Source organism: Euprymna scolopes, chromosome 30 (assembly GCF_053919585.1).
Source record: "Euprymna scolopes isolate OS-2025 chromosome 30, ASM5391958v1, whole genome shotgun sequence".
NCBI lineage: Eukaryota > Metazoa > Mollusca > Cephalopoda > Sepiida > Sepiolidae > Euprymna > Euprymna scolopes.
The window spans coordinates 65,727,135-65,754,024 of record NC_136511.1 but is presented as its reverse complement, the minus strand read 5'-3'; the positions used below and the strand labels follow the sequence as shown (position 1 = coordinate 65,754,024).

At 33.1% G+C, this 26,890-nt stretch overlaps 1 protein-coding gene and 1 pseudogene across 1 annotated transcript in view; one reads left to right on the top strand and one right to left on the bottom strand.

Annotated features, from left to right (window-relative positions):
* LOC145254833 (neuronal cell adhesion molecule-like) overlaps positions 1 to 26,890 on the top strand; it is an 898,760-nt gene that overhangs the window by 341,962 nt on the left and 529,908 nt on the right. Inside the window, exons 10-11 of the mRNA XM_080113668.1 lie at positions 3,909 to 4,115; positions 13,063 to 13,131. Coding sequence (XP_079969794.1) covers positions 3,909 to 4,115; positions 13,063 to 13,131 — 276 coding nt within the window. The remainder of the gene's footprint in view (positions 1 to 3,908; positions 4,116 to 13,062; positions 13,132 to 26,890) is intronic.
* Positions 9,480 to 9,596, bottom strand: LOC145255081 (5S ribosomal RNA; annotated as a pseudogene).

Below are 26,890 nucleotides of genomic sequence, written 5' to 3'. Positions count from 1 at the left end.
AAGATGGGATGACTTTCGAAAATATCAGCGAAAAAAACGACCCCTCCTAGTAGAAAAGTGCCCATTTGAGGGTAAAGAAATTAATGTTTTGGGCCAATTTTTCGATATTTGTCGTCCGAAAGGTCGAGCTTCCAAATAATACCAATATCGTGAAAATTCGTTGTCTCTATCGAACATTTTAGGCAGACATAAATACATACATACATACATTTAAACAGACAGGTGAGATTTATACTATAAACTAGCGGCTGTGCCGCATCAGCACACACAAGCCGAGTCAAACACAAAATCGAGTACACTGACCATCATCTTACCATCAACGCTTACCCTATAAACTCGGATTATGGGAATTCCCTTATGCACAAAACAAAATCATTCAAAAAAACAAAAATACCCCAACTAAGGGTAAGGATAATAAGTAACGTTGGATAAAATGATGATTAAAATTATTACGAACGTGCCAAAGTTCTGAACCTGGAATCTTCTGATCCATAGTCAGATGCATTATCCATTGTGCCACAAGTCCTGTCTCTATACCGAAAGATGTTATCGCGACTGTATACAGACAGTGCAAAATTCCATTGACATGGGCAGGTAACTTTTTCGACAATTGCACGAAACAGCCCAAAACCCCTTATTTCAGTCATTTTGTGTGACTCGGTGTTGTTCGTTACGAACCATATGTAGATAAGGACAATCTAGGGACTCACACTTTTCAGAGAAAAAAAGAATTTTTCAATTCGATGCATCCGTTCGAAAGTTTTATTGGTATGTATACACACACGCACATAAATAAATAAACATTTAGAATGTTATTAATAGTATATAGGTTATCTACAAGTTCGTCAAAGCATATTCCATTAAAATACTTGTAAAACAAGCGCAGGGATCCAATGTTGTGGTGATGGGACAGGAGTTGGAGTTTGGTGCATAGTGTGGAACCTATTATGTTGGAGCTCTTTATTTGAATCCTGTCTAAGACGGAGAGATTAGTTGTAGATGCACCAGCTCAGACGTGGCAATAATACTCCATGCATGGGCGAATGGTGATTTTATAGGGAAACAGGATACTGTCAAGTGTGATTAATTTTCTAGCATGGTAAAGGGAGCCCACCTTCTATACAGCAACTTTGACAATGTTTTAAATGCATTTGTTCTAATTCACGTTGCTGTGAATGTTAAGCCGGGGAGTTTGAACGGATAGTTCTCAAGTAGACAGCTATCTGTCACGGCAATCTGTGGTTAAGAATGTGTCTTGTAATCGTTAAAGGAAAGAAGTTTAGTCTTAGCAGCGTTAAATGTTACCATCCATTCTGCTATACATTGGAGGTCATTCTGTAAGGTTTCAGCTAGATATGTGTGTAGCGTTGTCCGGGAACCAACACGTTGCAGCCTCAGTTGCAAAGCAGACAAAGATTAGAAAATAACTTCAACTCGCTTTTTTTGTTGTACGTTTATTTCCTCATTCTCTCGTTATCGCTGTGACGTCTCTCACGTGATCATCTTCTCGAACGTACTCTCGAGCGTCATTCATGCCTCTAACGTGATCTCGAATGTCATCCGCATCTCTAACGTGATCATCTTCTGTAACGTGCTCTTTCTCTTTTTTATGATCTTTTTCTTTACTGTGATGTCATTTTGCATATGTACGTCTGCACTCTGTTACCTTGTCTGTTATTAGAAGTGAGTTTTTTTTTTATTCCTTAGAAAATTAATTTTTTAAAAAAAACATACATGCCGTTTTGGTATAAAATAATCTTTTTTTTTATCAAGTGCCCTTTATAGACCCACATAGGTTTGAACCCCGTTCACCAATTCCGCATAGTCTATCAATGCCCATTAGAACACATGCGACCTTTTACTCAAGAACCGGTAAGGTCCGTTCTATGCAAAATTTCTGGAAATTAAAACCGTATGGGTTTTTACGTTAGTTTCCAAAATGAATATTGAAGTAATTCTCAGAAAGAAATGCCTTTCTTAGCAATTATTTCCCGCGTGGAAACTATTTGTTTCAGAATGGAATAAAACTCCTAACAGAACATGATATGCGTTAATAGTAATAGGATCGTTTTCAAAGGGAATTATATACAAATCCATCACCATTCTTTTTCTTTATATCTCATATATATATATGTATGTATATATATGTATGTATATATATATATATATATATATATGTATGTATGTATATATATGTATGTATGTATATATATGTATGTATGTATATATATGTATGTATATATATATATGTATGTATATATATGTATGTATATATATATGTATGTATATATATGTATGTATATATATATGTATGTATATATATGTATGTATATATATGTATGTATATATATGTATGTATATATATATATGTATGTATATATATATGTATGTATGTATATATATATATATATATGTATGTATATATATGTATGTATATATATATGTATGTATATATATATATATATATATATATATGTATGTATATATATATATATATGTATATATATATATGTATGTATATATATATATATATATATATATATATTTCTAATCTGTAATATATGTATTGTAGCAGGGATTAACGGCCGTTGCCCGGGCACAATATATGTTTAACATAAATAAATCAGAATTTTATAAAATAAGTATGTGTGTCATGTTTATTAATTCTTGGCCTTTTGGCTAGTATCAAACATTTTTCTCCCAATACTCAACAAAACTTTGATCTACAGATTTGAAATTTGGTAGATAGGGTATTCAGACATGTGAAAAACTTTTTAATTGGTTTTCATCCGAAAGAAAAGGTTGCTGAGGGGTAAAAATTGTAAAATTGGTACTGGGGATTGTCGGATTTTTATCTGTTTGTCAACTGTTTCGCAAATGTGTATGCGTGAATCGTTCACATGCCAGATTACTTGTGTTAAAAATAAGTAAGTTTGAAAACACTTTTTAATGATCGTGGCAAGCTGGTCTAATGGTTATTGTACTTGACACACTGCCTTTTGGTTTTGATCTCAGCTGGAGTATTTTTGTTTTTACTTAAGAGAAGTGAATTGTTCAGAAAAAGTACAATACTCGCATGCACATATCTCAGTTTCTTTCCATTTTTTTCTTCATTTTCTTTTCTTTCTTTTTTTTAAGAAATTTTACGTTTATACTTATGGTATTTCTGCTTATAATAAACTAGTCTGGGTGCCCGGCGTGGCCCGGGTGTTTAGAGATGTGTGTTGAGCAAAAAAAAAGAACGTGACTGTTGGCAGGCAGGCTCAAATCCGTACCGCAAAGGGGGAAAAGAATGTGAAAAAAAAGTGACGTCTTTGCCATTGCGTCCATCGCCAAACTGAAAGTGGCGAAGGTTTAAATTAAGGCTAGTCAATCGAAAAGAGGGGTTTATTACTTTCGTAAATATCGGCGAAAAAAGCGACCCCTCTCTGTAGAAAAGTGCTCAGTTGAGGGTGAAGGAATTGATATTTTTAGCCAATTTTTGGATATTTGTCGTCTGAATATATTTCTAAACGATACCGATCTCGTGAAAATCCGTCGCCTCTGTTGAAAGTTTTAGGCAGACATACAAACATACATACAAACATACATACATACATACATTTAAACAGACAGGTGAGATTTATATTATAGATAAGAATTCTGCATTAATTAAAATATAATATTTATGCATATTTTACGGCCGGGAAACGCCGGGAAACTTGCTAATCTTCTATAGAATCACCTATTTTAGATCAAGCTTTGACATCTGTAATAAAACTTGCCGGGCAGCCAACCAACCATCTGGTTCTTCTTACCATAACTGTATTTTTTTATTTTCAGAATCAATTTTTCCAAACAAGTGTTCATTGTCTGTGTACACTTCACTTATTTTTTTTTTTTTTTAATCTTTTCTATTTCTTTTACAGTGCCATCTAAAATCCTTAGCATTGTTGGAAATACCATTTTAGCAGTGGAAGATCGACTGGAATTGACCTGCAAGACAACTGGATTACCCCCGCCTCGCATTCACTGGTTGCACAATGGTCGACGGGTTTGGCCGACTCACGATGGCCGAATTAATTTTCCATCTCCAGAAAAGTTTGTTGCTAATTTTATTACAAGGCACGATACTGGTGAGTCATTAAACATGTTCTTGTAAACATGTTCGGTACTTATGCATAATACGGACCGTGCTAAAATAATAACGTTATTACTTAGAAAACCATTCTTAACATGGAGGAGAGAACGGCGTTTTTTGTTTTTTTAGTGTGTGTGTGTGTGTGTGTGTGTGTGTGTGTGTGTGTGTGTGTGTGTGTGTGTGTGTGTGTGCTTTAATTATTCTGAACTTTTAGCTAACAATTTAATGAATAAACTATACCGTAAAAATTGAATTTAAGTTGAAACTATTGTCTAGAAAAAAAATAGTACAGTTCTTATTCTGTATAAGTACCAAACTTTCGACTTCAAATTTTTTTTTTTTTTTTTTTATGATTTCTTGTCCGTTAAGGTTTGGACTTTGTTTTTGTAAAAATGTTCGACCTCATTTCTTTTTTTTAAAGACTAGCGGGGTAACCCGACGTTACCCGGGTGTTTGGAGGTGTGTGTTAAGACCCCCTGCCCCCCCCCAAAAAAAAGTGTTAGTAGGCAGGCAGGCTCGAACCTGTGATGCGCATTGCCCAATTGTTTGAGGGAAAAAAAATTGCTAGAAGGAAGGTAGGTTCAAACCCGTGACGCGAAGGCGGAAAAGAAAGTGAAAGAAAACATGAACTTTTACCGCTACGCAACGAAGCCATAGGAAGCGGAAAGCGTTCAAATTTAGCGATGTCAATGAAAAAGTTGACTTGCAGAAACAAGCGTTGGCTGGAGGCCAGTTCAGCTTCCCCCCCCCCGTTTCATTTATTTGTTTCTCGACGATGTTGGGGAAAACCAGCTTTCCCCTAGAATGGGGGAGCTTTCCAAATGAATAGCAATTGTTTGATATTGTTAAATATATTTTTAAATGAACACGAGACACTTTTGTTTATAATAAAGACTTTGTTTATTTACTATATACACTTCAACAAATGACGGCGATGGAGTTTAGTGGCAGAGGGTGGGTCACAGAATTCTGTGTCAATCTGTGTCTCGCTTCTGTCTGTCTGTCTGTCTGTCTGTCTCAAAAACAGATATGTTCTATTAAAAAAATTTTCTTCAAAATCACTGGATTTGGCATTAAATAACCTGAAAAGGGTTGATATGCCGTAAAACAACCCTCCCCGTCTGTCTCTTGCTTTTTTTCTCTCTCCTCTTTTTATTGGTATCACTTCGACCTATTAACCTTTTTTCTCGCCAGCTTGTTTATTGCACTTTTGCTGGTTTTGGTCTGGCCGATGACCGATTGACATCATGGATCTAGGTCGTTCTAAATCCCGGGATTTCCCATTGTTTCTCTTTTTGTTTGCCTGCATACAGCCTAGGTCACCTTTCCTGGGATTGACCCATTGTTCCTTTGATCGCCCGGGACTTCCATTGTGTTCTTCCTGCTTGCCTGGATACAGTGATCGCCCGAACCTCTCCTTAGCAATATGGAGGGTTTCCCCAACATTGATCAAAGCTAATTGCTTTTCTGGAGGTCCCAGTCGAGAAGGCCGGCGACTGACATTCGCTACTATTAGTTTCGCTTTTATACTAAGAACACGAACAAACACACGAGAGGATAGAATAGTGCGAATTTTATAAAAGTCCATCAAAAGAAATGTAGACAAGACGTCCCTTCCTAAACCATAGATATTATGATCTAAAGAGTATATAAAATGGTGTAAAAAAATAGTAACCCTTTCGAGAACCCTCCCCAAAAAAAAAGCCTTTGCCGGACATACAATAATGGTCTCACCACTTTTGCCTTTTATATTTCTTAGATTTCTCGTTTGTGTTAAATGTATAACATGTGTATGTTCACATTTTCATAAAGTGGCAGATTGGGTTCGAGATTAATAACTTTTAATGTTAGGATTTTGTTGTAAAAATGTTCGACCCCATTTTAGGTTATAGGGGGGGTATTAAATATTTCTTGTTTGTTTTAAAAGTATCACATGTGAATGTTCACATTTTCTTAAATGGGGCAGACTGGGTTCGAGATTAATAAAACGAGTGTAGGACTTTGTTCTTGTAAAAGTTTTCACTTTCAATTTTTTTTCCTTGTCTGTTTTTAAAGTAACTTTTTTTTTTCTTTGCATCTCTTAGAAGCATGTTGTCTTACAATGGTTTTCACACTTTTTTACGCAGTCCTTTGCATAATTGTTCTACTCTGCACGATCTTCAAAACTGCACCGGTCGGGCAGTAGAGGGAAGACAAGGCCGTGCTGCAACATGTGGCCTTCCTCTCCACCTTCGCAGATAGTTGGGTCAGTTTTGTAGACCCATCTGGTCATAGTCATTTTTTTATCGTCCCATTCTTGTTCTCGAACGGTTGAGTGTTTTCTATTCAAGCAAGCATGTTTCTGAACCAGGCTGGAGGTATTCAGAAGGGGGAATTTTCGGGTCAGTAGGAGGGCGGGTATCATTTAGACATTTGGTCCAGAGTTATAGCCTCATCTTTTCATGGGATGAGGTAGCTTCTCATTGACTCCGGTCGTTAGACTGTTAATTCACAACTATGAAGGAGATAGCGTTCATCACTAAGAAATTTTGTGATCTCTCCTCGGTTGGCAAATTCTTGTCTCAAATTTATTTTTCTCTTTTTATGACTTGTCGTCTAATTAGTGCTTATTTTATTTTATTTATTTTTTTTATTATTATTTCTCTATCCTTTGTCTGTTCTGCCTTTTTTATTTATTTGTTTGTTTTTTATTTGTTTTTTTTTTTATTTTGTTTTGTTTTCTTTCATTCGTTGAATGAAACATTTCGTTTGCCCTTGCTAGGTGTCGTCGACCCAGTGAGGGTAAAATCCTACTTGTGAGACAGGTTAAATACTATTTTATTTTGACTTGGCAAATTCGACAAGGTGTGTTAGATTGTGTTTTCCCCTTACCGCTTACGACAAAATGTATCAGCGTTCCTTTTATTTCTCTGCTGGCAGTGTTGTTTCTCTTTTCTTTCTTCTTTCCTTTTTCCTTTTTTCTTTTTTCCTTTTTTTTTTCTTTTTCTTCTTTTTCTTTTTTCCTTTTTTCTTTTTTCTTTTTCTTTTTTCTTTTTTTCCTTTTTTCTTTTTCTTTTTGTCTTTTTTCTTTTTTTTTTTCTTACACTTTCACTTTCACCCCAAACAAGGCTGTGGGCCAGTTTAGTGTAGCAGGATACTATATAGGACATAATTTGCAAGGATACTATGTAAGCAGTTGAGAAGCAAGATGCCTGTTTACATGTTAGGGATACAGGAACCTGGAAGGGAATTCCAAAGTCTAGCAGTCCTAGGGAAGAAACTATTAGAGTAGAACGTTTCTGAATTTTTGAGGATTGGTTATTTGTAATTTTTCGGACTACTATTCTCATCTTCAGTATCATTTTTCACAACATTTCTTACTACATAGTGCTATATACGAGGGGTGTTCTGAAAGTAATACCTCCAATTTTTTTTTATTCAGCCTCAATGGGTCAAAGGGGATTGCAAATTGCATAGATATGATGACTGAACTTATGCATTCATGACCTAAAAGTCTCATCTCTTTGTTGCAGATATTGACGGTGTGAGACTCTAAGAAAGCAACCCCAGTCATGGGCGTGCATCAGAACCTGAAAAACTTGAACCGATCATCATTCATTAGCACCTGTTAAATGATTAGGAAGCCGATGCAGTTAACACATACTTAAATCATTCATTGACATCTATGCTGATGACACAACCATCTATGGCCACACATCAAAGGTCGTAAATGACAAAGTTCTCTCTGATTCTCTCTCCTCTGATCTTGAGTGCATTGTACAGTGGGGGAAAAGATGGCTGGTTACTTTTAATGCATCTAAAACCAAGCTCCTATCTTTGCATCATCAACGCTCTGAGCCCCATCTGGTATCAATTGAAAGGAGTGGCTTGCATTTAGGGGAAACTCCATGTTTTGATAAGCTTCTGGGCTTGACCTTTACTCCTAATCTGAAATAGAATATGTACATCAAGTCAGTTGCCAAAGTCGCTGGGAAAATGGTGGGATCCTTCTACGGCTCCAGAAGATATCTCACCCCTGATGCAATTCTCTATCTATATAAAAGCCAAGTACGTCCAAGGATGGAGTACTGCTGCCACATCTGGGCAGGAGCTGCTAAAAAAAGCCTATCCTGCTTGACAGACTACAAAATAGGCTTCGTGGCTTAGTGGGTGATGCCCTTTTCTATTCCCTGCAACCTCTCCCACAGGAGAGACGTTGTGAGCCTATCTTTGTTTTATCATTACTACCATGGCAAGTGCTCGTCTGAGCTCCAATCTCTGGTCCGCCCTTGCCAATCTTTAATGATAAACACCCGTCTAGCTGAAACCACTGTCAAAATTTTCCCCACTCTTTATCTGTGTCAAAATCAAAATGTAGATTCCATGAACAAAGCTTCTTTCTTAGAAGTGCACGCCTGTGGAACTTTCTTCCATTTGCCGGTTTCCCACCTGACTACAACCTGGATGTCTTCAAGTCCAACATAAACAAATTCCTGATGAACCGCCCCCTTAAGTAGGACAATTTATCAAATCTCCAATACTAACGTACTGTACTTGCAATAACCCTTATCCCCGAGTGGCTTCCTGCCTTGATAAGTGGTGACTACCTGGAAAAAAAAATTCTTTTAAGTGCAAGAAACTTGGTTTTGTGTTTTCATCTATTGTGGCGGTATGCTTAAGTTGTACAGATTTCAAACAAACTCCGATTAGCAATTCAGCTTGTTTTTGTTTTTTTTAAATAAAACAATAGACGTATAATTTTGGTCCTGTGACCAGGATTTGACCGACTTTCCTTTGACTCCTCTTCGTAAGCCATGGACAGCCAATCGTCTATCTCTGTCACCTGCAACTCTACACCTTCCTCTGTAACATTTCGGTCTATTGCTCTCTCTCTCTCTCTCTCTCTCTCTCTCTCTCTCTCTCTCTCTCTCTCTCTCTCTCTCATATATATATATATATATAAATATATATATATAAATATATATATATATAAATATATATATATAAATATATATATATATAATATATATATATAAATATATATATATAAATATATAAATATATATATATATAAATATATATATATATATAAATATATATATATATATAAATATATGTATAAATATATATATATATAAATAAATAAATATATATAAATATATATATATATATATATATATATATATATATATATATATATAAAGGCTTCCTTCAGTCTTGACAGACTATGGATACCCACTGTAAGGGTGCCTGCGCGTGAAATTTGTGTGGCAAGAGTTTCGCAATCTCCAACCACGCCTCTCCTGAGTCAACATTGTTGCATACCAGTGGCAAGATGAGGTACAAGACGACTGGAAACATTGCCGAGATAAGCGGAGAGCACATACAGCGCCTAGAATTCCCAAATGGTCACCCATCTGGTATTAGCCAGGCTCAACGTTGCTTAACTTTGGTGTTCTGACGAGAACCGGTGTGTCAACGTGATTATGCCGTATTATATATAAATATATATAAATATAAATATATAAATTGAACGATGATTCAATGTTTCACAATCCCATATTTTTGTTGTCATTGAAATCGATGATTCCTTGCTTTGATTAGGGATCGATCGCAGTGCACTGGGAAGAGACTCACATGCCTCTTCCAGTGACATAGTTAACAATACATTGTAGTCTACATTGCACTGTAGAGAACTTACTGATGATTTTATGAAATTATTTTTATGTATAATAGCTTGAATTAAAGTTTGAAATGCAAAAATCAATTATCACACTTCAATTGTACTCTAAACAGAAACATTCATTTCGAATGCACCATTTGTCATATCAAAGAACATACTGTTGATTTTATATGTTGAACCTTTCGGCTTGTCTGGTAATAAAGTTTTTCAAATGCACTTGTGATGTTAGGCTGTGTAAGGTGTTAACTTTGGTCAAAATCACCTGTTCCTTCTTTCATCGGATTTTTTCGATCATCAGCTATCAATACTTGTTGAAAGCATTCTGCTACAAAACCTATCTAAGAACACTGCCAGTCACATAAAGTACCTTCATGTGGAATTTCATAAAATCGGCCCAGCTGTTTTCGTAGCTGTAGTCAATTATGTTTATATCTAGCAAAACCGATGGAAATTTTACAGCTGTGCTGACATCTACATTCTGTAGAGGTCCCGTTGCTTCCAAGGAGTTCAGTAGTCGTGAAAATTTCATTTCTGGTCACATGAACAGATCCTAGATGAGTGTAGAATTTTTTTAAAAGTCGAAACTTAGGTGAACACGCCATTATCGATTTATATACGTACATCTGATATAGGTAATTTCAAGTCAAGTATAACTCAGAGGCAGGAAATAAGTTTAGACACAGAACTTCAATATTTCTAGATAAAAGGGTTTAATGGGGTGAAAACACATTAAATCGTTTGAATAAAGTAAAATGGGAATTGCTAAATCACTTACCAAGTTTATTCTAAAGTACATTGATCATTTGGTGTTAAAACAAAAACAAAATTGTATAAGCAAAAAATAAGAACTAGTGGGATCTGTGGAAATTCCACGGTTGTATCTTTTGTATGTTGTACATTGCTACTATGTCTATTTATAGATGTCCGATGTAAACGAAGAACTCCGCCATATTATTACACCAACTTTGTTAATTTGTTTTAGTAGGGCCCATGGAAATTCCACAGTTGTATCCTTGTATGTTATTGCTGTGCGTAAAAACGTTTCCATGCTATAAATGTCCAAATTAAACACAGACCTCAAAACCCGACCCCCAACACTGCCATGGTCACAGAATCTGTGTTTACAATAGGGGCAGCATTCCATATAGTAGGGACAATTCCTATGAAGAACCTTATCTGTCATATTTAGTCTCACTCTGCTCTGTCATTATTTTCATGGTACGTGCTTGACTGAGCTCCAATTTACTGTTCCTCCTTGTAAAAAAATTCATAAGAAAACTCGTCCTACTACAACCATTGTCAAGAATTTCCCTTTCTCCTTCTCCTTCTCTGTATCTTCAATTCAATAGAGCTCTCTCTCTCTCTCTCTCTCTCTCTCTCTCTCTCTCTCTCTCTCTCTCTCTGTATCTATCTATCTAGTTCATTATTATTAACTAGCAAAATCGATGAAAATCTGGTTGTATCCTTCATCCGTTGTATATGAATGCCATGCTTAAAAAGATTTCTATTCTATGGACGTCCGGACCAAATTCTGACGTCACAATATTATTGTACAACCTTTGTTGCAAATGGAAACATTCTTATCTAAGTACTCTCTGATTGATATATTCTCAGAGTATATCTGGTTATGAGAATTGTCCTTCCAAACCCTTATAGCAGTTTGTGACATATTTCTATTCTTTGGACGTCTGACACAAATGCAGACACCACGATATTATTTGGGCAGGAAAAATGCTACACTTTGAGCCAAGCCTTTAGACTAACAATTATGGTTCTGACTTTTTTGAGATGAACATTGATAATTCGTATTATTTAGATTATTCGAACAACTGCTCTTATCTTGAGTGTTATTTGTACAATGTTTTGGGAATCTTTTTTTTTTTTACAAAGGAATCACTACCTATCAAGGCCCAGAGACCACTTGAGGATAATGGTTAAAGAGTGTACGGTGATCAAAAGGATAATATCATAGTAATCGTTAGAAGTGTAAATTTGATAAATTGGATTACTTAAGGGGAACGGCTCATCAAGAACTTGTTTACATTGGACTTGAAGACGACCATATTGTAGTCAAATGGAAAGCAGGTAAACAGAAGAGTGTTCCACAGGTGTGCAGTTCTAAGAAAAAAGCTTTGTTCATGGAATCTACGTTTAGGTTTAGGCATAGATAAAGAGTGGGGGAAATTATTGATAGTGTTTACAGCCAAACGAGTGTTTCTCATGAATGTTTGACGAGAGGGGACCATAGATTGGAGATTAGACGAGTACTTGCCATGAAAATAATGACAAAACAGACTCACAACGTCTCTTTTGTCAGAAAGAGGCTGCAGGAAAGAGAAAAGGGTATCTCTCACTAGGCTACGAAGTCTATTCTGAACTCTGTCAAGGCAGGATAAGGTCTTCCTAGCAGCTCTTGCCCAGATGTGACAGCAATACTCCATCCTTGAATGTACTTGGCTCTTATATAGGTAGAGAATTGCATCAGGTGGTAGATATCTACTGGATCGATAGAAGGATCCCATCATTTTCTGCCAAACTTGGGAATCTGTATGGAATTTAGAACAGAACTTTTTATTTAATCTGTTCGAAACTTCATGCATTTTCCTAATTTCAACAAAAAGATTCCCGAGTTCGACTCAATAAATTTGAAGAAGGTGGGAGGTTACATCGACAGAAACGGTGTGAAAATAACTCAAAATGAGAACAGTAGTCCGAATAATCCAAACAATACCAAATGCATTTTAATTTGAGTTTCATGTTCAACACAACAGCAACATCATCCATAAATACCCGATATCCTTGTAAAAAGAATTCTTAATAGAAAGATATCGGGGGAAACGTATGCCAACAAAAATCATCATAAATGATGTTCAATTACAACAACAATAACAGCAAAATCACATGAAATTTAAAAAATTACTTTTTTTTTTTTTTGCATCAAAGTTTTTGGTGATCAGTAGTGTGATGACATCAGAATATTGTTATTATTTTGACTCTAGAATATATATCCGACACAGTTAGACACAGTTAAGCAACCGAGAACCACATAACTACATAAAAGCATATAAGATATCCAAGGATACACGCGAGAGTCAAAACAATGAAAAGAATATGCTGTTGTCTTAGCCCTGTTGATCCAATCTTTTAAAAAAAAGACGTGGAAGGTTATAGCATACGCACAGATATGAAATTAGTGTATTCTTATTTAAATTGGTTTTAAAAGTGCTTCTATTTTTTAATTATACGTTTTAATCATTTTTTTTTTTTGTTTTGTTTTCAGGAAATTATACCTGCTTTGCTTCTAATTCGGCATACAACGTCAGCGAAACAGTAAGAATACACATAGTTGGTAAGTAAAAAGAAATACTTTGGTCTTTCTATGTAAATATATTGGAAATAGCTTTATCATGAAAAGATTTTACTATATAAAAGTAAGGAGATGTATAAAGATTGCAATCATAGAATAATAGTGGACAAAAATTGTTTAGACATTAAAAGTAATTTTTTGTTGTTGTTAAATATTATTAATTTATATTATTATTAATATCATTTCGAGTTAAAATTCGAGTTTCGTTGTTAAGCACGATATCAAACCAAATTCAGGTGCTATTTTATTTTACTCCAGTTTCTACATATGATGTAGACAATTTTCAAGTATGCTTTTCTTAATTTTAGATGCATAATACTAACTGGATTTTTATGGAATGTTTTTTACAAGGGAATAACTGCTTATCAGGATTCAAAAACCACTCGAGAATAAGGTTTGATAAGAGTTAGATGGCCGGTTGGACAACACCGTAATGATCGACAATTGTGAAATTTGGGTATAATTTGATTATTTAAGAGGGTGGCAATAAGAACTTGTTTATATTGGACTTGAAAACGACTGTTGTAGTTAGGTGGAATGAAGCTCCACAGTATAGAGTTCTATAGGCGACCAGTTATAGGAAATAAACTATGTTCATGGAATTTGAATTTATTTTTAGGCACAGATAGAAAGTAGGGGAATTGTTGACAATGGTTGTAGCTAGATGAGTTTTTACTGTGAATGTTTTGAGTGAGGGGTGGGGGATATGGATTGAAGTTTAGTTGAAAGATTCGTCATTCAGTGATACATAATGAAAACAACATGAAACTACTTTTAATGCCTAAACAGATTTTTGTGAATTCTTCCATGTCATCAATCTTTATAAATTGCCAAATGAAATTGGTAAAAAAACAGAGTTGCTTCCCTTTACACGACAACATTAAAAATTGTGCTCACTTTTTGATAACATTAAATGATAAAAATGACCATTTGACCACCCACCCCCCTACCATCCTCTAAGAATTAACCTTTTTTTTTTTTTTCTAAATTTGAGATATTATTTTTCTAGGGTTAAGCCGATTTTAAAAAATACCAACTTTTTTGGAGTATCTTTCAAGTTTTAGCGAGACATACAAACATACACACAGATGTTTTGCCTTCATATTATTGATTAATAATTTACATTTTAAAACATTAAATTTTGGGGTTAGGTCCAAAAAGTCTACTCAACATTGATTTGGTGAAGGTCGATGTAAAGAAAGTGACATTAATTGAAATAAATTTTGGCAAAGTTATAGATTTTAACTCCCCCCCCCCCCCACACACACACATCAAGACACATTCTGCATTTCCTGGGAATCAAAATAAGAACGCTGTTTAAAATTATGTTAAAATAATTTTAAGTTTTTACTTCTAACTTCAAATGCTCATTAATCAGCTGAAATAACTTGGCGCCACATTCATTTCTTATCATAGTGTACTGTTGTCACATCTAGGAGGGACTGCCGCTCAGAGCCACCTTTCCTGCCTTGGAAAAGTACACAATCTAGTGGAAAAGCCACTTTTCTCCTCCTGTCTAGCGTTTTCTCTAAGAAGAGACATTGTTAGTCTTTTTCTACTCCATCCTTATTTCCATGACAGGTGCTCGACTGAGCTTCAATCTATGACCCGCCTCCCTCCCCTCCTCTGTAAAACATTCATGACAAAAAAAACTTGTTTAGCTAAAGCTACTGTCAATAATTTTCCTTTCTTACTCTCTGTACCTAAAACTAAATGAAATTTGAACATAGCCGTTTTCAAGTCCTATGTAAACAAATTCTTGTTGAGACTTTCTCTTAAATATTCAAATTATGTCCAGTTCCCACCATCATTACCAGTCATCACGGTGTTATCTCACTGAATAGCAAAGAAACCCTTTGTCGGCTTTTTAAAGTGAACGTAAGCATGTTCATCGCGTTTGCGAATTACTGTTCCTAATAAATGAATCCTTTGCCCAACAAAGGACACACAGACAAAACAAAAGTAGCTTTTAGATATAGATTTAATAACTACAAACTTACTATTTATCATTGTATCGTATGAATATGAAGATTCTATTGTTGGCATTGATATCCCCGATAATTTTCTAGTCATAATTATCTTTAGAAAAACATAAAGTACTTACGGAAACGACCATGCGTGGGTTGCCAACATCCTAAGCAAAAGTGATTTTTGTGGAATGAACTGGATTCCAACTTTGGACATCCAGATCGTCAGTCCGTGTCATTAACCACTGAATTAATGTCACAAAACACACCTTACTCCCAAATAGCCAAACATTTCAACCAAACAGACAACACATTCGAAAACATCAAATGGGTTTTAATAAACAACGAATTTCCGTTTACAAACGCGCACAAACAAAAATGAATAAAATATATTTGAAAAGTAAACACACACAAAACAAGTCTCAACTCTGACATGGCTTTTTTTAATGTGTGTAATTATTTTACAGACTTACAAGAATTTTTGACAATTCAGAATCTCAACTCCTTGATCTAAGGGAGGTAACTCTATTTTACTAAGAATTGTAAAAAAACTGATTTTTTTTTTTTTTTTTCAACTAGTTCATTAATGTAACAAAGTTTTCTAAAATTAATTTTTTAAAAAATGTAAAATATGATGATGTTTTCAATTTTTTCAAACAAAATATTCAAGGGCGTAGCCAGCTGGGACGCCCCCCCCCCCTTCCCTGGAAAAAAGTTGACAGAAACTTTTCCCTAATTTAAAATGCCAGTAAGGCAGCCAGATATAAGCAGGCATGCATTTGCCATGTCGTAAACAATTTATCTGCTAATGGGAGAATTACTGTTTGCGAATCGATTTTGCCTACCATTTCACAATAACGCTTCAAAGTTTACATATTAGGAAAATTTTCCAGGGTTCGTTTTTTTCTGTTTCGTTCAAAATATTTACTAATTTATTTTCAATAAAATAGAACACGCATCAGGTGCGCTTGAAAGTTAAATCACAATGCAATATTAAGAAAATAAACAAATATTTTACTTGCTTGATGCAAGTAAAATATTTGTTTATTTTCTTAATATTGCGTGGTGATTTGGCTTTCAAGCTAACCTGATGCGCATTCTATTTTATTCAAATTAAATCAATGCTTCTATAACGGAACTCACACTTTTGACGTTAATCTCGCGTAGCCAACACACGTACCAGCATTTCAGAATACAACCGCTGAGAGATAACACACGGATCTTTACCAACTGACTTTTCTTTCTCCAACTTTACAATATGGCAGGAAAAAAGAAAAAAAAACACAGAAGAAAAAAGTAAAACATACTGAGAATGGAGTTTGACTCCGAAATATATTTAAATTATAAATTTCAAGCAAGTAAAATATTTGTTTATTTTCTTAATATTGCGTTGTGATTTGGCTTTCAAGCGTATCTGATGCGTATTCTATTTTATTCAAATTAAATCAATGCTTCAATAACGGAACTCACACCCTTGATGTTAATTTATTTTCATTTCTTTGTTCGAAAACAAAAAATCTTTTCATATCGTTTCGTTTCGTTCATTTTGCTTCGTACATCTATAAGTATTTAATTACAACCAGAATGTGGCAAAAGGTACCAAGGATTAACAAAAAATTATGAAACCTGAAAAGTTATAATTAGGGCATCTAAAAAACTACATTTATTAAACAGGTTGAGTAATTTGATAAAATAATTATATAAGAGTTTTCATAAATCAATCAAAATATTTAAATTTTACCTTAAAAAACATTCAATGAACATTAACTGCAATTTTTAGGTTGTTATAATCATAATAAATAACGAACGAAAGAAAACTAAGCAATGCTAAAACGAAACGAAACCAATTATATTTTGTAAAAAAATTTGCTATGAAAGTTTGGACTCGCCCCATCCTGCTTAGTCCTTTATAGCCATGCCCTTAAAAATATTCCAGTAATTTGTAAGAAGAATTTTTTTTAAACTACTTTAGTAAAATAGTTAAATCCCTTGGATGAATGAATTAAGGTTTTGAATTGTCGAACTTTAATTTTGGGGGATGAAACTTTGCCGATTTTGTATATTTACCGATCCAAGCGACTTCTGGTTTTGGAACTCGTCGGAAGAAAACTGTGATATTTAGCCTGAAGATTCGTTGTATTATGTTCGTTTATTTCCATTGAGTAGATGCGGATTTATGGTGTAGTTTAATTGGTTCTTCTTTATTATTGTAACGTAATCCAACAGACGAAAAAATGAATTTTCATTAAAACACACAAGGATAATTACTTACTGTTTTTATCAATTTCACAATTTAATCTATGCTATCTACCTAATTGTCATGTCACAATTAGTTAAATATTACTGCATTATTATATAAAACATGTACTTTGTACAAATAGATGATTGCGTGGCATCCACCATTAATCGTAACAATACAGACGAGTTACTTCCCCTGACTTGATACTTTTTATTTATATACAGACTTGAAATTTTTTCGAAAACTATTTTTATTAATAATTAATTTTCCATTTTATCATTTTTCATAATTTTTGAAAATTTTTATTACTGCGACTTGGTTTTGCTTGAAATTCAATATTTCACTTTTTTAATTTCGCCACAATAACGAAGAAAGACGGTTTAATTCTACTTGAACAAATGCACATTTTCTTTTTATTATGTTTATTTTAATTATTTTAATTAATTTCTCATATGTGAAAAAAAATTAACTTTGTTGAGTAAGCATTCACTTCATTTTGTATTTAGTTTATTGTAATTGGTGTTTCTACACTATTGGGACGAAATTTCAGAAATCGTAAAACCGAATTTCACATGAAAACAATGGTATCTACGTATTCCTCGTCTTTTTAAGATGATTGTATCCAAAAATTACGAAAATCGATAAGGTAGAAAATTATTTATTAAAGGAAATAGAATTTGAAGAACACAATCGTGTTTGCTAATGTGAAACACAGGAAAGTTCAAAAGGGAGGTTATTTCCTCCCGATAACTCTTGGAAAACTCAGAAAAAGTTCTTGGAATTTTCCAAATGGACCTTGGAAATTGAATCAGTGTGATATTTGTTATTTTTGCTCCAATAAAATCCATATTTTTTTATTTCCTGCATACCCATGGATTTTTGGCATGTTCACTGTATATAGATTATGTTTATTTTGTTATTTGTTTTTGCGTTGGTTACATTAAGTATTTAGAGTTACTTCCCTTGTTTATAGTTTCGTTTCACTTTATTTTATAAAAACAAAATGGTCGCAATTTTTCACTTGCTAACACGATTAAAGTTTTTTTTAATAATTCAGTAATATTCAGGTAATTTCGACTGTATAATTTGGAAGCTACCATTGTAATTTATTAGAATTGACAAAATAATCAGTAGAAACCATTGTTTGTTTTGTTTAATCTGAAAACTCCATTTATCGACTACAAAATTCCGTCCTAATAGTGTAGTAGTGTCTTTTAATTTCTTTTATTGAATTCTTAAATTTCGTTTGTAGAATAAGGTATCGACGAATGTTGCATGTTCGCCATCATGCCGGAGTCACCGAAATGTAGAAATAAAGTCGAGAAATCTCATTCTAACATTTAAAAACAGCTTTATTGGTTATCTTAGTTAGTAAGAATAAGAAAACCGGTTAGTCGTGGAAAATGTTCCTGTGTGGAGGCGTAAATTAAAGATCAGACAGGCCTGTTGAAAGAGAAAAAGTGTTTGAGTGCGTATCGCATTGAAGTCCATGTCTGAAAATATCCATGTTGGCTTGTTTGTATTTATGCCTTGATTGAACCCCGAGCCCATGGGCCGGGCGAGTTATGTTGAGTCCCAAGAGAGAAGTTGTTGTCAGTCCATGATCTGGGAAGAAAGAGAGGGAGTATGTTGCCGGTTTAACTTGCATAAAATCGGCCACATGACTGAGAGCTGGCTTCTAATTAGACAAGCCAGGAAGGAAGTGTATTCACAATATCCAGCCGCGAGAATACGCTCCTGTTTGTGTTCGTTGCAACTTCTGCTTCACATATATTTTGGACTGTGTTAAGTAAACATTAATCATTTTCTTTTTTGCTTATTTAAATATTCATTTATTTTACTTTCGGCATTTATTATTTCTGTAAATATTTTCTGTAAATAAACAAATTTTGTAGTTTATGTAAATAAACATATTTATGTTTTAATTTATGCAAATAAACATATATTATTTTAATTTATGCAAATAAACATATATTATTTTAATTTATGCAAATAAACATATATTATTTTAATTTATGCAAATAAACATATATTATTTTAATTTATGCAAATAAACATATATTATTTTAATTTATGCAAATAAACATATATTATTTTAATTTATGCAAATAAACAAATATTATTTTAATTTATGCAAATAAACATATATTATTTTAATTTATGCAAATAAACATATATTATTTTAATTTATGCAAATAAACAAATATTATTTTAATTTATGCAAATAAACATATATTATTTTAATTTATGCAAATAAACATATATTATTTTAATTTATGCAAATAAACAAATATTATTTTAATTTATGCAAATAAACATATATTATTTTAATTTATGCAAATAAACATATATTATTTTAATTTATGCAAATAAACAAATATTATTTTAATTTATGCAAATAAACATATATTATTTTAATTTATGCAAATAAACATATATTATTTTAATTTATGCAAATAAACAAATATTATTTTAATTTATGCAAATAAACATATATTATTTTAATTTATGCAAATAAACATATATTATTTTAATTTATGCAAATAAACAAATATTATTTTAATTTATGCAAATAAACATATATTATTTTAATTTATGCAAATAAACATATATTATTTTAATTTATGCAAATAAACAAATATTATTTTAATTTATGCAAATAAACATATATTATTTTAATTTATGCAAATAAACAGTTTTTTATTTATGTAAATAAACGTATTTTTTCTTTATGTGAATAGACATATACGTATTTTTTAATTAAAGTAAATGAACATGTTTTTTTTTAATATTCCTATGTGATGACCTACATTTTCGTCGGTGTCTTCAGATTAAGTAACATCGTTTACTTCCGGTGAGTTTCAAAACCGGAAGTCGCTTAAATTCATAAATATTTTTTCCAGTTTTCTTATGTTTTGTTTGTCCAAATAATACTTCAAATTTACACATTTTTTAATCAATCACTTCCCACCCTTTTTATTCTAAAAAACAAAACAAAAAAAAAACGTAATACTACAGGTTACATATGATAATTATTGCATCAAAGTAGTATTAACACCTTATTACACACACACACACACATAAGGAATTTAAAAAAACTATCCTTTTATTCACACAACGCAGAATTTCCTTTAATCAGATATTTTTTGTAATATAAGCTCAAGACACTTTCAATATTTAATTTAATTCCTCGTTTTTCCAATATATTTTATATTTTACTTTTTCCTCTTAGTAAGCTGACTACGCTCTTACCGAATTTTGGGTGTGATTTCAACGTACACACCTGTCCTTACATAATCAACACTATCTAGTAAGCAACCAGAAATTAATTTCCCTAGCTTACACCACACGTTTCCTCTTGTCTCCTATTTTATTTTATGTTATTTTATTTTTCTTACCAATTATCTCCCCTTGTTCGTGTGTAACCTTATCTCCACTATGAAAACATCTTGTTTTCTTCGCTGCTTTTTTTAAACAGAAATCTATCGTTTTTATCTACATCGCTCATAATTTTTCCAACTCAGATTTTTTCGAAGTATAAGATCCATATATTTTCATACCGTGACTCTTTTCACACATTAATTTTCCCATTTTTTAGTATTCATTATAATTAACTTCTCCTTCTTTAGCTTATTAAAGTTAACATTCCTTTTCTCCGCGTTTCAGTTTTGATTTTAAAGTAACGGTGTGTGTGTATATATATATATATATATATATATATATATATATATATATATATATATATATAGGCAGCATTTTTTCTCTATGGCATATTTCATTAAATACTATAGACGCTTTTTGTTTATTAATTTTATTTTCAATCCTTTTCAACTTGCGAATAACAGTCTTCACTTATGGCGGGAACTGGCTGATGTAATCACCATATTTATCATAAGTCCGAGTACTTTCCAATCCCCCCCCCAAAAAAAAAAAATTTATAAAGTGTTCAAAATCAATTAGATGGATTTATCTCTGACGATGAATCCTGGAGGATTGGAAAGTACTCGGACTTATGATAAATATGGTGATTACATCAGCCAGTTCTTGCCATATATATAGCATATTTCATTAAATAAAATAGACATTTTTATTTTATTTATCCTTTTAATAAATCAATATATTAAAAGGAAATAAATTAATTAACCAATGAAGAGAAAAAAAACTTTAGAAATTGTTCAAAACTAGTTCGATTAATTTATCCCTGATGACGAATCCTGAAGGATTGGAAAGTATACGGACTTATGGTAAATATGGTGATAACATCAGCCAGTTTCCGCTAGTAGTTAAGACTGTTATTTGGAAGTTGGAAAGGATCGAAATAGAATTAATAGACAAAATATATACACACTTTAAGATGTTTCTGACAAATATAAGGTTTTGCATCAAGTAACATTGGTTTTAGTTTTTTAAAATGCAGCTATTTCTCCGTAATGAATTTAAACGAAATATCGGTAATAACAAAGTCGGAATCTTATAGGCAAATCTTCGGATAGTACGGCAAAAAAACCTGACTTATATACTAATATAATTCGTTTATGGAATAGTAGATTAACAAGCCAACATATTAGTAAAGATAAAGACACAAGCACATTATTAAAGCTGAATCAAGATATTTCGTTTAATTCGTTCGACCATATTTATATGGCAAATAAAAAAAAACAAGGGAGAGGAGCTGGTTATCCCTCCACATTAAACTAATTTGCTTTCGGGGGTGGTTTAAAAGCAACGCCATTTCTGCAAGTCATCTTTTGTTTTTTATTGACTACGTTAAATTTGAACGCTTTAGATTTCCGGTTGCATCATGAAGTAGCGGTAAGACGTCAGATTTTCTTTCACTTTCTTTTCCGTCTTTGTGTCACGGGTTCGAGTCTGCCTGCCTACTACCATTTTTTTATGCTCACCCCACCGGGAAATGCCGGGCAATGCTGGCCATCCAGGCTAGTTTAACATAAAACAAGATTATTGCTCCACTTGCCTCAACAATAGATTGCTTAATTTATCATCTTTATAATATTCAGCTTGTTCATTTCTTAGTTAGTCCGTATATTATGCGAGTGAAAAAAAGCCAGATACAAATTTTAAAGGCCAAACAGCTTTAAAAAAATAGGCCAAATTCGCCAAATTTGGCTTTAAAAGGCCCAATCTGGCAACACTGGACAAAAATATGACACTGACCTCCCTTTGATGTAGCCTAGTTGTCGAATATCATCATAATAATAATATATAATCATTGTTGTAATGGTGTGAGAAAGAAACTCATAGTAATTTCAACATTCAGCGGTTCTTCACCAAAGAAAGAAGTCAGCAAAGCATTGCATCAAAAAGGGAAAATTCAAAAGAAACAGGGAAAAAAAAAGAAGAACATTGGAGGGGCTGGACTGAAGCAGTAAATTAAAGAGTGTCTCTTACAATGTGATTTTATTATTTGTATTGAACTATGTAGCACAATGTTATTTTCTAAGTATTTATTAATACATAATAATCTATCTCATTAGGATCATTTCTATATTTAAAATACAATGGCAGTATTTTAATAGAAATGTTAAATAAACTCATATTTGCTGCATGTTATTAGTTTTTTTTTTTTGTGTTCATAAAACTAATTTTTTTGTGCTATCCATAAAAATATAATTTTGTCAAAACATATTTGTTGATTAAATATTTTTCTCGTTCCATGGGATTTCCATGAGTTTTGATAGTTTTTATGATATGCTTGTATGCCATTTGTATGTGTGCCATTTGTATGTGTGCCATTTGTATGTGTGCTATCGTCTCCACACCTGTTTTAAAAATGAAATCGTCAGATTGCTAAAGTAAGGTTTGATTAACTGGCGCCGCTAACTGCTCAAAATTTAAATAATTCTCATTTTAAAATGAATTTTGCTGAAATTGAATAAAAATTAATTAAATCATAGATTTAAGAGTAAAATTTGTTTTCTTTATTTAATCCCTGGGCTCCGATGGTATTTTTACACACATTTCCTACAGTGAGTTTGAATTTTTTCACCTCACATAAAATCAAGTCTAGGGTCTTTGAAAAAGAAAATTTTTATCAAAAAACAATACAAACATGGGTTTCAAGCATGGGTTTCATTCATTGATTAATGCAGTAAGGGCAAAGAAGAATTCCATAGTCATTGAAGACACCATTTTTGCCAGTTATTTGTAATAGAAAACTAGGTGTTAAAAAATTAACTGCCAGCGTAGCCTAAGGGTTAAAGAGGATTTTTCTGGTAATTATTTTTACGTTAACCTTGTGTTAGTCACCTGAGTGTTTCAAAAATGGTGTTTATATACCCCAATACAAAAATCTTATTATTTTGTAAAATGTACTTATCCTGCTAGTTCAGGATACATCTACAGTTCCTGTTGAACAGTTTGAATCACTTCTAGCTTATTGATTATTAATATAAAATAATGCAATAAAGTAAATGATAAAATTAAGCAAAATATTTTAAGTCTTACATCTAGATAACATTTATTTAAAAATATCCACAGGATACATAATTTTGTGTTATTTGTTAATATCCATGATGAACACAAAATGTTTCCATAAATTGAAATAGCAAGAAAAATGAATGTGTACTTTCAAATGTAAGCACAAAATGTTTCCATCAATTGAAATAGCAAGAAAAATGAATGTGGACTTTCAAATGTAAGCACAAAATGTTTCCATAAATTGAAATAGCAAGAAAAATGAATGTGTACTTTCAAATGTAAGCACAAAATGTTTCCATAAATTGAAATAGCAAGAAAAATGAATGTGGACTTTCAAATGTAAGCACAAAATGTTTCCATAAATTGAAATAGCAAGAAAAATGAATGTGTGCTCTTAAATGTAAGCACAAAATGTTTCCATAAATTGAAATAGCAAGAAAAATGAACGTGAGTTCATTTCATAACTATTAGCTTTCAATCTGATTCACTGCTTGTTGCTGCATTCTCACAAGTTGTGCATCTCACAGTCATCTTACTATGATCATTGCAAACATGTTTCCCGCAAGTGCTATATATTGTTTTCACTTTTCAATCCTTTGACTTGGCACAAAATGCACATCTCTTTGCTTGCCTTGTTATGACTGTGGATTTGTCCAGGATTTTCCAACCGCAGCTTCAGGCAACAGTCTTTCAAAACTGAGATACAACTGCTCCATACCACGTGTGCTATACCCTCACTGAGTCAGAAGAGTACTGGAAGGGAGGAAAAGAAATAAGTTGCCAACTAGGAATTTTGAGCACTTAAGCAAAATCGGGATGACAAAACACCCCATGAGACTAAGGCAGGGTTAAGAAAGAGACTTTTAAAAAATTACATTGTCACAATAAATAAATTAATTAAAAGTGTAAAACTTTGTTTTTATTTTATTTAAAAAAAAAATATCTAACTCACGCGTCGTTTTATGTTAAGAAGAAAAAGCAAATAGTAGGTTATCAACGGTGGAATTTCTATGTAATCCTGTTCGTTCTTGGTTATTGTTTTTTATTGTTTGTGTAGCGAAAATCGTAACTTACTTGAATTGTGTGTGTGTGTGTGTGTGTGTGTGTGTGTGTGTGTGTGTGTGTGTGTGTGTGTGTGTGTGTGTGTGTGTGTGTGTGTGCATGTGCGTGTGCGCGCATGTGCACTTTGTAGGGTTTGGTCGCTTCACAAGAAATGGCGACTCGCAGTTGCTTTTGTATTTGACGATCACACGTGAGTGACGCAGACTCTTGCTGTTTCTGTGTAAATGCGACAATGCCAGGCACATAAAAGGAACCGCGGAGAGAATGGAAGGTTCAGTTGGAAGAAGGCGTGTTACATGTGCAACAGACTGTTTAAGTTAATTAGAAAAACCGTGGGGGGAAAAGATCATACAATTTTATTGAAACAAACTTTCCAACTAATCTCTACAAACACATGCACAGATTCTGAGCCGCTCCTCCTTGGTAGTATCTTTTAGCTGTTTCAAATTCGATGCATAAAAAACAACATTAGTTGCCTGGCATCTAAAAATGAGTTTATCCTCGAACAAAAATACCGTTCATTATATTCAGATCTTTTAAACTGTCAAAAAGCGACCATTTTACACACTCACGACCATTGTCTTGAAATTAGATGATTCCATGGTTGCTCCCGCACACAACCACTGTTTCCTTAAAGCAGGCGTATACTAGTCATGGTCACCTATCCCATGGTCTCTCTGCGCCGTCATTTCTATGTAATCCTGTTAATTCTCGGTTATGGTTTTAACTGTGTTTGTTACATTGTTTGAACATCGTTACAAACAATGTAATCCTGTTAATTCTTGGTTATGGTTTTAACTGTGTTTGTTACATTGTTTGAACATCGTTACAAACAATGTAATCCTGTTAATTCTTGGTTATGGTTTTAACTGTGTTTGTTACATTGTTTGAACATCGTTACAAACAATGTAATCCTGTTAATTCTTGGTTATGGTTTTAACTGTGTTCGTTACATTGTTTGAACATCGTTACAAACACAGATTTTGAGTTGCTCTTCTCTGAGTAGCTTAAAATCTGTTTCAAATTCGAACAACTGTCTCGTACTTGTTTCTTCGCATATGCCTCTTCTATAGGATTTCCGGCAAGGCTTTTTCAAATATAAATAATTGACGTGACTGAAATATGTATCAGGTTAATTAATTCCTATTTCAGTCTCGTTAATTATTTAGAGTTGAAAGAACACACAGAATATTAGCTTTCAGTAGTCATTCAAGATGGCGGAATATTTTTTTTTCTTTCACCAACAAAAGTTAAGACGTTTATGCATAATAGCAACAGCAGTAGTACTCGCCTCAGCTCAACTAAGAGGCAGACCAAAACGGAATTATGTTGCCGATGACAGGTGCAAACGACATTAGTTGGCTGGCGTCCAAAACTGATTTCATCCTCGACCAAAAATGCCACTCATTTTATTCAGCTCTTTTAGACTGCCAAAAAAGCATCTGTTTTTACATAATCATGACCATTGTCTTGAAATCAGATGATTCTATGCTTGTTCTTACACACAACGACTGTTTCCTTGCAGCAGGCGCATACTAATCGTGGCCACCTATCCCTTAGTCTCTCTGTAGTGTTATAACACTAAGCAAATATTTTTAATGCTGATTTCGTCTAAATATTTTATAATAATTCATGCCGTGTGTTTTCGGTTGAGCGATGAGAATATTGGAGATTCATATTTTATCAAATCAGATCAAGTATGATTAGAGAATAGAAGCGAATCTCCCAAATCCGTGCTTGCCACCAGCATGCACATTTCAACAACAAAGACAGCAAAATGAGTTTGTTAAATGAATACTAAGACATGTCACACCATACACGTTTATACTAAGACATATCACAACATACATATTTATTAATAGTCATTACAAATACAATGTAAACAAACAAAAAAACAGTGAATTGTACATACAGCAACTACACATCACAAAAAATAAAGAAGTTATGTGAAATACACAAGGATTCACTTACAGTCACTTTATGGTTCGTCTTCATCTGTTGGAGTCATATTCAGACCCTGCCGATCTGTCCAGTT